The sequence below is a fragment of the Durio zibethinus genome, chromosome 2, assembly GCF_047325235.1.
Source record: "Durio zibethinus cultivar Kanyao isolate XHJ-2024 chromosome 2, ASM4732523v1, whole genome shotgun sequence".
Taxonomy (NCBI): Eukaryota; Viridiplantae; Streptophyta; class Magnoliopsida; order Malvales; family Malvaceae; genus Durio; species Durio zibethinus.
The window spans coordinates 34,652,951-34,664,705 of NC_143163.1; the positions used below are offsets into that span (position 1 = coordinate 34,652,951).

The 11,755-nt window shown below is 29.7% G+C and overlaps 1 protein-coding gene across 1 annotated transcript; it reads left to right on the plus strand.

The window, feature by feature from the left end:
* Positions 1-2,388: 2,388 nt before the first annotated feature.
* LOC111317986 (receptor protein kinase-like protein ZAR1) lies at positions 2,389-6,890 on the plus strand. The gene is made up of 2 exons (XM_022920569.2): positions 2,389-4,126; positions 5,973-6,890. The coding sequence occupies exons 1-2, from the start codon at positions 2,620-2,622 to the stop codon at positions 6,602-6,604; spliced, it is 2,139 nt and encodes a 712-aa protein (XP_022776304.2). The 5' UTR covers positions 2,389-2,619; the 3' UTR covers positions 6,605-6,890.
* The last annotated feature ends 4,865 nt before the right edge of the window (positions 6,891-11,755 follow it).

Here is an 11,755-nt window from a genome sequence, read left to right on the forward strand (position 1 = left end):
GTATTATTGTAGGGAAATTGTGATTGGAGTATGAGTTAATGTTTCTCCTTTTATCCTCGTCTAGAAGTTGTACCACTCACCTAAGTATATGGGAGAGCTGATAAAATATTGGGAAATCATTTTCTACTGCTATGGAACAAAAAAAGAAGGAAACCTTAATAACCAAACAATAATGCCAGCTTGGATGAACCTACCCTCCTCTCTCCCTCCCTCTCTTCCTTTTGTTAGCTTCTAAGCATGTTTTCATGATTGAAAGTGAGATATAATCATCACCAATTCACCAAAATTCCCACTAAACAATGCAAGAAAATTGGTTGTAAACTTTGAATCCTTGAACAAAAATACAATGAAGGCAGGAGTTCGATGTCTCTGTCCTAGCTGGATAACAAGAATAGACCAATCTGTCAATGAGAAAGTGATATAAATATGTTCAAATTGAGTGTGATTAAGTGTCATTGTTACGCGAAAGAGATAGCCTTTAACAGACAAATTTTGCCTACTAACTCACATTTCCTTAGCCTGACTATTTCATCCATTGAAAATTGAAAATTAAAGCAACCTGAACAGAAGATTAATAATGATAATGTTAATGTAATTCCAGGTCTGACGATTGTAAGCTTCGATGAAAGTTGAAATGAAGTATATGTTTGATTTGTTAAAAAAAATAAAGATCAAGAAGACATCAAAGAAAATACTTTAACATGAATTTTCAAGTTCAAATTAAGTATATAAAAAAAAAAAAAAAAAAAGAAACAAAAGAAAGAAGAGAACAGCTGTATTGAGAATATGAGATTTTCCTGATTTAATTTTATATTTTTATATTTTATAAATGATGATGTGATTAACTAAAAATTCTACTTATATATTGTTGGTGGTGTAAATTAAGTTATAAAGTTACAACATTCAAAGTTCAAAGAATTTAGCTGAATGTCTATAATTTCTCATAAATACTTCACACTTTTTTTTTTTTTTTTGAGATTCTATGGTAAATAAGCTTAACTTAAAACTAGCTTTGGCTCCCCGAAAAATATGAAAAGATCACAAGACCAACTTACAAAACTTTTGTCCCTTCCATCAAGCAGATATATTGTCGAACAATGATGAACTTGAATGACCTAATAACATAATATTTCTTGTTGGCTTTCTCTCCTTTTTTTTTTTTTTTTTTTACTGAATCAAAGTACTTGGTCTCAACAAATTGGTAGTTGCAGACTTCTTTATTGATCTGAGAGGACAACCACATTCTTTAAGTCGGTGATAAGTTATGAGTTTGTGACTTAAAAGGGCAAATTCTGTACCATGCCGACTTCGTAGGTTCCCTTCCAAAAATTGTTTCTTGCCCCCTTCATTTGACCTGCCCCCTGCTTTACTGCAACCACTTTGGTCTTATCCTTAGGCCTGCCTTTGTGATTTGTGGTAAAAATTCTGGAATTCAGCTGTAACTTTCCACTGCAAAAGTAGAAAGAAACAGTTTAACCAAATTTTGGGACGTTAAAATTACTCTAGTACTGTTTTCATGAATGCAATCTGGTCCACTTCAGTCAACATATTTTTAAATTCTATTCAAATTTAATTGAATTTGATTTTTTATATTCAAATTTAGTTCGTAATGCAATCTTAATAAAATTATAAAATGTAAACATAAATGTTATATTTTTATCATTTATTTTTATATATATTAAATATATTAAAAAAATTTAATTAAACACAATTTAGATTAATAAACTTCTTAAATTTAATATTAAATTACTTAAATTTAATTCAATTTATTATTTTAATTATTTAGATTCGATACAAATTTTAATATTTTAATAAGTTAAATCCAAATAACAACTCGCTTATACTTTTAACTATTACTTATTAAGCTTAGTAAATAGCTTGGGATTGCTTGTGGTTCATTTCTTACATAATCATTTGTTATGCAATTTTGTCAACATAAATGCTTCCTTTTCCATTCCCATTTGAGGAAAATAGAAGGTAACGTGGTAAATTCTCCAGCAAGTCAAGAAAACTACAATCCCGATTATGATGCTCTTGAAAACTTTAGTTTTTTTTTTTTAATTATTTTTTTATGGTAACTGATTTATGGTATAATATCATTTTTCATTTGCCCAATTAGAAAAAAATGAAAAAGAAAATTGGATACCATGTGAGCCAAAAATGACAACAAAACAAATTTAAACATTTTCCTTTACTCCAAAAGCAAAAAGGGGAAAGTTTTTTACGAGTTTCGCAAATTACAAAAACAAACTTCTAAATAAAAGTAAGGCATAAAAAACAATCACATTCAAAAATGCCACAAATTTTTTTGTTCTTTTCCATTTTCACTTGCTTTAACTTGCCTTTCTTCTACGACAACTCCTCCTCAACCTCAACTCATCTCCACTTTCCTTTAGGCGGGAGGTTGGGTCCAACCCCAATCAAAATCTCGTCTTTCTCACGTCTCTTTCTCATAAATACCTCGTCTTCACCCAACAACCCCACCTCTTTTCTCTTCACTGTAACTGTAAGGATCACACCAAAGCAAATCCTTTCTCATTTCTCAACTCTTCCATCTTCTCTTTAAAACCCACATTTTTAATTCTCAGGAAAAAAAAAAAAGAGTTTCTTTTATTGATCATGAAGAAGCTGGTTCTCTTTCTTCTCTTCTTTCTCTTCCTGAACCTGAAACCCGTCCTTTCTCTTTCCCCTGACGGACTTTCTCTTCTCTCTTTGAAATCGGCCGTCGACCAACCCGCTGGCCAGTCAGCTTTTGCCGACTGGAACGAGAATGATACCACACCGTGCCGTTGGTCTGGCATTTCCTGCATGAACATAACAGGGTTCCCTGATCCACGTGTTGTCGGGATTGCAGTTGCCGGGAAGAATCTTCGGGGATATATTCCGTCAGAGCTAGGAACATTAATCTATCTCCGAAGGTTGAATCTTCACAACAACAACTTTTACGGTTCCATACCGGATCAACTGTTCAATGCCACGTCACTTCACAGCTTGTTTTTGTATGGTAACAATTTGTCTGGTTCCCTGCCCCCCTCGATCTGCAATCTTCCAAGGTTACAAAACCTCGATCTCTCCAACAATCCGCTGTCAGGTTCTCTGCCTGAAAATCTTAAGAATTGCAAGCAGTTACAGAGGCTGATTCTAGCTCAAAACAAGTTTTCTGGTGAAATTCCTGATGGAATTTGGCCGGAATTGGACAACTTGGTTCAACTCGATCTTTCGTCCAATGAATTCAACGGGTCGATTCCTAGTAGTATCGGAGAGTTAAATTCATTGTCAGGTACTCTCAATTTATCTTACAATCACTTGTCTGGTAAGCTCCCGAAAAGCTTAGGTGACTTGCCAGTTACTGTCAGTTTTGATCTTAGAAACAATAATTTAAGTGGGGAAATACCTGAAACGGGGTCATTTGCTAATCAAGGACCAACGGCATTTCTAAACAATCCTCTATTATGTGGGTTTCCTCTTCAAAAATCTTGTAAAAGTTCCAATATAAGTCCTTCAGGAAGTCAAAATTCGGGTCCTAATTCTGGTGAAAGCCAGAAAAAAGGGCTCAGCCCTGGATTAATTATATTAATCTCAGCAGCTGATGCCGCCGGTGTGGCTTTGCTAGGATTGATTATAGTTTATATTTATTGGAAAAAGAAAGATTCTTCAAATAGCTGTAGCTGCACTGGAAAAAGCAAGTTTGGTCATAACGACAAAGGGAAGCTCTGTTCTCTCTGTTCATGTGTGTGTGTCAACGGGTTTCAAAATGAAGACTCTGAATTCGAAGACCACGAAAAGGGGGAGAGATCAGGGAAAGGAGCAGGGGAGCTAGTGGCTATAGACAAAGGATTCAGCTTTGAGCTGGACGAGCTGCTTAGAGCGTCAGCTTATGTGTTGGGAAAGAGCGGGCTCGGGATAGTGTACAAAGTGGTGCTCGGAAATGGGGTGCCGGTAGCTGTACGGAGATTAGGTGAGGGTGGAGAGCAAAGGTATAAGGAGTTTGCGGCTGAAGTGCAAGCTATTGGCAAGGTTAAGCATCCCAATGTTGTGAAGTTGAGAGCTTACTATTGGGCTCCTGATGAAAAGCTTCTCATTAGTGATTTCATCTCCAATGGCAATTTGGCTAATGCTATGAGAGGTTAGTCTCTTTCTTCCTTTTTTCCCTCTTTTTTTAAGCAACTTTACTGTTTCCTACTTGGATTATTCTAGCAAACATCACACCCACGATTCATTCAGTAGTCAGTTTAGCCGCATATGATTCCAGATATAATATTAAAAAAAAATTGAAGATAACAAGTAATGAGAAGGTAGTAGAAATGTTTTTCTTTTAATTTTTTTAGTATTATTTAATCCAAGTTGCTGTTTTTAATATCCTTTATGTGGAATCTGATGTTGAAGGTTCAACCTGTTCGTTCCTCTGCATTAGTTGCAACATTTTCTTCTTTTAAACGTGTCTTTATTTTGTTAATAAAATTTATAATTCCTTCTGTTTTGCCTTGAGTATTACTTTTAGAAGCATAAATGGCAATATTCTGACTTTGGTCATGCATATGATGATCTAGGAATTAAGTGGTCCAAAGTGGCCGACCCGTTGTGGCTGTAATTACGCACCCACAGGGACTCATTAGGCATGCGGTGCAGTCCCTTTCCTTATAATTGAACGCTGGAAATGATGAAACTTTTGTGAGTTATTCACTTTTCTGTAGTTTCTTTGTTGCTCATAGGAAAAAGCAACAAAAGAACAAAAGAAATGCCCAGAGAGGATGATAATTTTGATCCTAAAGTTATGGTTTAGTATAAATTTAGTGGTAAATTACAGTAGAATTTCTAGTCGTTTTTGCCACTGTTTTATTTGCCTTAAGTTGCTAATTGTTGTGGGGTACATGGGGTTTGTAGTAGCTTATTGAGTAGGTTGGTTCTATTGCTTTTAAATGAGTACTAGCAAATGGTAGGTCCCTCACCATTTGCTATGCATCATATGATAAAAGAGAAGGAAAAGAAAAAGAGCATTGACAGGTAATGTATAGTAAATAATTTTGGCTTTGAGCATTTCAAGATTTCAATCACAAGGTGATGGGTCACAACTCAGGAAGATGACTCACTGGATCTTAGATAGGATTTGGGTTTTACTCAAAATAAATGCTGCAGCCTTCCCTTGCATGCTTGTGACCATTTAATATATTATCTTATGCAAGTTTTGACTTTGAGCATCTAATGGTTTCCGCCTTTGTGGATCAACAACGAATCTTGGAACAAAAAAATTTCAATGCTAACAACTTAAAAATTTACATTCAAACTTTACTTAAAGTGGCTTTGATCTAGGTATCTACCTCTATAGTTTTCTTTCTCCTTGACTTTAAACATAGACAGACTTTTGGCAAAACAAAAAGTTTGCTTTTGATCCTATTTTCATGTTCATTTTCTCCTTTCTTTCTTTATCTCAAACATAAAGGGCACCTGGCTTTCTTCCCGATGAAGGTCCACTGCTTTGTTCTGTAAAATCACCTTGATGGGACCTGTTGGTCTTCTTGTTACTACACTCTTGTTTTCCATTCCTTGCTCACATAATGCATCGAGTATTTGACTACTAAAGTGGAAGATTGTGAAGAATGGATTTGGCACCCTATCTGTTTAGGCTGAAGGACTAAATCGCAACCACTACCGACTGCTAAAAATGCAGAGTTTGTTCTAACACTTTTGATGCAAACTTTGTACTGTAACCACAAATAGTTCAAATTGCAACTTGGTCCTACTAGTTTTATTGGTAAATCCATTAACTAGTTCTTTTGGATATGTCAATTCAGGGGAATAACCCCTAGAGCATGCAAGAGTGTGGATTAAAATGTAGAACCTATTACTTTTTCTTATAGTTTAAAAGATTCATTTAAATTATAGCGATTTGAGGGAATGTTTTCCATGTTCATCTTCACAAACACTTAACTCATAGATTATGCAGTTTATAGTTAATGAAATTGTTTTTACAGGCAAAAGTGGTCAGCCATCAACAAGCATGTCATGGTCAACAAGGCTGAAAATCGCAAAGGGAGCAGCCCGTGGCTTGGCCTATCTTCATGAATGCAGTCCAAGAAAATTTGTTCATGGAGACGTCAAACCATCAAACATTCTCCTCGACAACGAATTCCTACCTTACATTTCTGATTTTGGCCTCAACAGACTGATTAACATCACGGGTAGTAATTCCTCTTCATCAGGTGGCTTTATTGGGGGACTCCCTTACAAATCAATCCAAACGGAACGAACGAACAATTATCGAGCACCAGAGGCTCGAGTCCCTGGCAACCGACCAACCCAAAAATGGGATGTCTATTCGTTTGGAATCGTCTTACTTGAACTGCTAACTGGAAAGTCTCCTGAGCTATCACCAACCACGTCAACTTCCACGGAAGTCCTAGACCTTGTAAGGTGGGTGAGGAAAGGATTTGAAGAAGAAACCCCATTATCAGACATGGTGGATCCATTGTTGCTACAAGAAGTGCATGCCAAGAAGGAAGTCATGGCAGTTTTTCACGTAGCTCTTGCATGCACTGAAGCAGATCCAGAGATTCGACCAAGGATGAAAACCGTGTCTGAGAATCTTGAAAGAATTGGAACATAATTAAGAAGATACAGTTGTTTTGTCCCCAAAAACATGGTCGATTGCGTAGGAAGGTGAAAGTTTTACTGATTTTTGCCATGATAACTTTTGCAAGGTTGTCAAGATTAACTATTCATTTCCGAATTAGGCCCACATTTTCTCTGAAAATTCAACAGTTTATTGACGCTTATTAGAGACCATACGTGTCTTGAGATAGCCACATTTTTGTATTATTTTCTCAATATTTTGTAAGATCTGATGATGGATCATAATATGAGATTAATGACTTTCATAAAGTTATCAACAATATGTCTTAGCGCTCGACTTTTATTTTGAGTGATTAATTTTTAAATTTTGATAATTTTAAATATAAAAAAAGAATTTTTATTTATATTTTTTAATTATTTTTTACACCCATTTTCTATTTACTCTCCAATTTCAAACTCTAAAAATAAATTTTTAGTAAGTACACCTCATAACTATATTTCTTTTTTCCTTTAAAAACGTTTTACTTCTATTTCTGTAAGCTTCTTCTTTCTTTATTTATTCCATTTTTCTTCAAATTCCAAACCAAAACTCATCCCCTTGCGTTTGGTTTGTATTAATTTTTAGTGAATTGAAACTGGTCTATTGGATTTTTTTTTTGTTTTTTTGTGAAATTGTGAATGACGGATATACAAAAAATGAATGAAAATTTTGTATATAATAGATATAGAAAAAGTTAAAAATGTTAGCTTTTATTCAAAAATAAATGAAAACTAGACATGGTCGAGCAACTGAAGGAAGCCATGTTTATAGCAGATAAACTGCAGATTTTGTATATCACCAAATATGTGTATCATGAATTAATTTTATATTATCATATATATATATATATATATATATCCGATAAGTTTTATATGTTTTTGAATATGCATATCCAATAAATTTTACATGTTACGTGATATGCATATTAGTAATGTAATAATACTATTGGATGTGTATGTTGGATACAAGTTTAATTTATCAAAAATAGATTTTTGTTAAATGTAAAATTTTCAACTGAAATCATGGTTGTATGGAAGGGTTGAAAGGTAATTTGTCAATGATTAATTAAATAATTTTTTATAAGAGTATTTTTATACTAAAAAATTGATGTATTGAACAAAGGGGTATTCTAAATACACCATTAGATTTTTTCTATACACTTTCTAATTTTTTTTTCAAAAATATTCACATGACAAGTAATAATTTTAATCTTTAATAAATAACAAAAATACCCTCATCCCTTCTTCTTTTCTTGAATTCAATGATGGGGAGAATTATATTATATTGTCAAAAATAAATTTTTGAGAATATAATGTATTTTTTAAAATAAATTTATGAGAATACAACATAATTTTTAAAAATTTATTTTCGATCATAAATTTATTTTCGAAATTTATATTGTATTCTAAATTTTTTTTCTTTTTGAAAATACGTAAATATATTTAATCTTATAATAAATAATACATTTAATTTTAATTTTAATAAAATAAATAAAATAAAATAATTATATTTAATCTTAAAATAAAGAATACAAGTATGGGAATATTGAAGACAATTTCTCAAGCAAGCATGGGTGGAAGAGGTCAAGTCATCAATGTGTCCATTTTTATCTGATCATATATGTGCAAATGAAATAAACATATTAGTTATAGATCTGATAATTTATGTTTTTGTGTCACGTGTCATATCGTATCATATTTAACTCATGTAATAACAATAATTATAAAAACATAAATTATAAAATGTGTTTAAAAATCTTAAATATAAACACAACATATTTATTATATGTGTTACATGTAATATAATACAATTAACACGTATATAACTAATTTGTTTAAACATGAATAACAAATATATATATATATATATATATAAATAGACATGATTAATATGAATATGTATAAAAATATGATTAAAATAATATAAACTATTCATCATTTACAATTTAATAAATTTAGCATATTAATTGCATATTAAAAAGAATAAAAAAATTAGATACTCATTTAATATGTATTTAATAAATATATATATTTTTATATTTTAATATATATTACATAACTATATTAGTTTGTCGTATCAACTTCAAAATGATGAATTATTAAAAATTAAAGAATAAAATAATTATATATAGGGCTAGTATTAATATTTATATTGTATTTATATTATTAATATAAAAAATAATTTTATAATAATTATTAAATAAAATATCATAATTAAATATTTAAAATAATTTTTATATGGTATTGAAAAGTTAATTATCATAACTAAAAGATTAAAAATCAAAATAATATTCATATGTTTATATTAAATTAAAATAAATATAAAAAATGTGTTAAACATGTTAAATTTATACTTTATGATAAGATTAAATTAAATGTGTTTTTTATGTTGTGTCACATGTTAAACGTGTATCTGTGTAACACATTTTATCTAAATATATTTTTCGTGTCTTATACATGTTTAAACATGTTAGCACATATAAAATACAAATTATATCATGTCAAAATTAATGTAAATGCAAAAAAATATGAATTATGTTTTTTTAAAACGCAAATATGATTTTTTTTACATTGTTTTTGTGTTGTATCTAAAATTGTCAAAGTTTAGTTAGTTTTCAAGTATACATTGGCATAAAAGTGTTATTATCTTTAAACCAAAAAACCAAAAACACATTTTTACCCATGCAAAACCAGAAAATATAAAAAAGATGAACTCAATTTTTTGGAGTTTTAAGAGAAAAAATAAGTTTGTATCATACATACATGACAATATTGATTTAAGTTTTATTTGCACATATAATTAAATAAATAGATCTATAAGTACATATATTTTAAATTAAATATTATTAAACAGCACACGAGATATGAATATACGTGATTAAAGTTTTTAGTAATTAAAAATAAAAAATTCACTTTCAAAAATGAAATCGAGCTTCTCAAAAATTGATATATGAAAAACTTGGTTTCACCTATTTTTGAAATGTGAAAAGAGAAAAAAAAAAGAAAAAATAAAAAACAATAGGTGAGGGTATATTTAATATAAATAAAATATTAAAATTTAAATTTATAGTATTTTTAATAAGTATGGTGTAAACAAAATTCCCTTTGACCAAATTATGAGATGCAATAAAGGCTTGAAAAAAACCCTTCATAAAGTTATTGGTCATATAAAGTACTTTATTATTATTACTAGAATTTAACCCCCATTACGTGAGTATTGATATTTTTGTTAATTTTTTACTTTTTCTATATTTATTATTATTTTAATCTAAAAATAATAAAAAATTTTAATACACAACGAAATATTATAAAATACTAAAAATTTAAAAATTGTAAATAGAATATTTAGTATATTATGATTATTATTTTATTATTGCATTTTCATGATATATTGGGAATATGTTGATTTTTTTTTAATTATTTGATCAATTATATGATATTTTCAATTTATCTTATATTATAAGTTTTTTAAAACAAAGAAAAATAAAATCGGTACAAAAATTATAATTTAAAGAAACAATTTTGATTTTTTATGTATTTTATATTTTTATTTGTTATTATATATTTTTAAGATTTTATTTATTATAAATAATAAATGAAAACTTTTTATGTTTTGATCGTTTCTTTCATTGGCAATCAATTAAGCAGTTTAGTTTAATTGTATTTATTATTATTATTGATAATGATGGAAAAATATTTATTTCGAAAATTTAAAGGAAAAATAAAAAGAAAATGAAAAAAAAAATCTCAATTATCTCTTTATCTTTTATTTTTCTTTTCCTTTTTTAATTTTTTAATTTTTTATGAAAAATATATTTCTAAAAAATTAAAATAGAAAGTTAAAGTTAAATTTCACATACACCTCTTTATGGTATTCGACTTTCTCAATTACATTCTCTGTAAAATTTTTTTCAGTTATGACTCTGTGATTGACTTTCGTAACCGAAAGGGAGCAACGATGTCAAATTTGATCCAAATTTATATAAAATTGCAAAATACCTTCAAGCTAAACCCTTTTCTTTCATTTTAATTTCAACTTTCCCTCTCTACGTTTTTTCCTCTCCCAAAATCCTCTAAAAACCCGACGCCGACCACCAACAATTCCAAAAGTTAGCTAGTTGCCACCACCTATACCGTGCCAACGCCGTCAATCTAGCCTTCCTTTTCCTTTCCTCTTTTTTTTTTTCTTTCTTGTCATCGTCCAGACAAACGAAACCCTTTTAAAAGATCCTTCTTCTTATCGTTTACAAGCAAAGCCCCTAGAGCCAGAAGCCATGGCTTCTTTAACTTCTCTTTTTGAAACTTCAACTTCTGTCTTCTCTTCTTTCTCCAATAACAATTCTTTCAACATTAAAAGAATTCCGTAATTCAAGTTCGGCTAACTAATTAATAAATTTAGTCTTCAAAATTTTCCTCTACATTATAAAGATCCCATTCCATCATGCTTATTTACATAACATATGATTTTTGTATTTGAGATTGTAAGATTGGATCCTGATTAGTTCAATTAAGAACTTGGTATCGGACCATATATTGGCGTTCGACCTTGCAAGAATAAAGCCCGGTGGGCTATGCTTTGAAGAAGAAATTTTAAGCTCGAACAGTGCTCAAACTAAGTCAAGATATTAAAATACTAATAAAAATGATTTTTATTTAATTTTAATTTTATAATTATTAAAAATATTAAAACAATAATGTTTTATTATTTTTTTAAAAAATTTTAAATATTTAAAAAAAAAGTTTGGATCGAATAAGATGGTCAAAAATTTTGAGAGACCAAATGGCCTGACCTTATCCGGCCATGAATAGGTTTGGTTGGCGTGATCTGTGTTATTTGTAAAATATATTTGTCTCTAAATATTTAAACGTAAATTTTTAAAAAAGAATTATAAATAAAAAAGTGAAATATATTCGGAATAGTTACTCAAAATAGAAATGAAAACGTTTCAGGTTTCAACTATTAGTATGTCTCACTGAAAATGATCGTAACTGAAAAACAAAAATTTAAAATAGTTTTTAAAAATTTAAGAGTATAACATTTCGAATTTAATTTTAAGTAGGGAAGGTTTCTAACTTCTATTGTGATTAATTTTTCAAAGATTTTACATTTTTAAGTAAAAAAAAAAAAAGAATTTTAAACTGTTGC

Bases quoted from the DNA above. Each gene is read 5' to 3' on its own strand.
- LOC111317986 (XM_022920569.2), top strand. From the start codon at position 2,620: ATGAAGAAGCTGGTTCTCTTTCTTCTCTTCTTTCTCTTCCTGAACCTG. The intron at 4,127-5,972 runs GTTAGTCTCTTT...TTGTTTTTACAG, and splicing joins TTTGGCTAATGCTATGAGAG to GCAAAAGTGGTCAGCCATCA.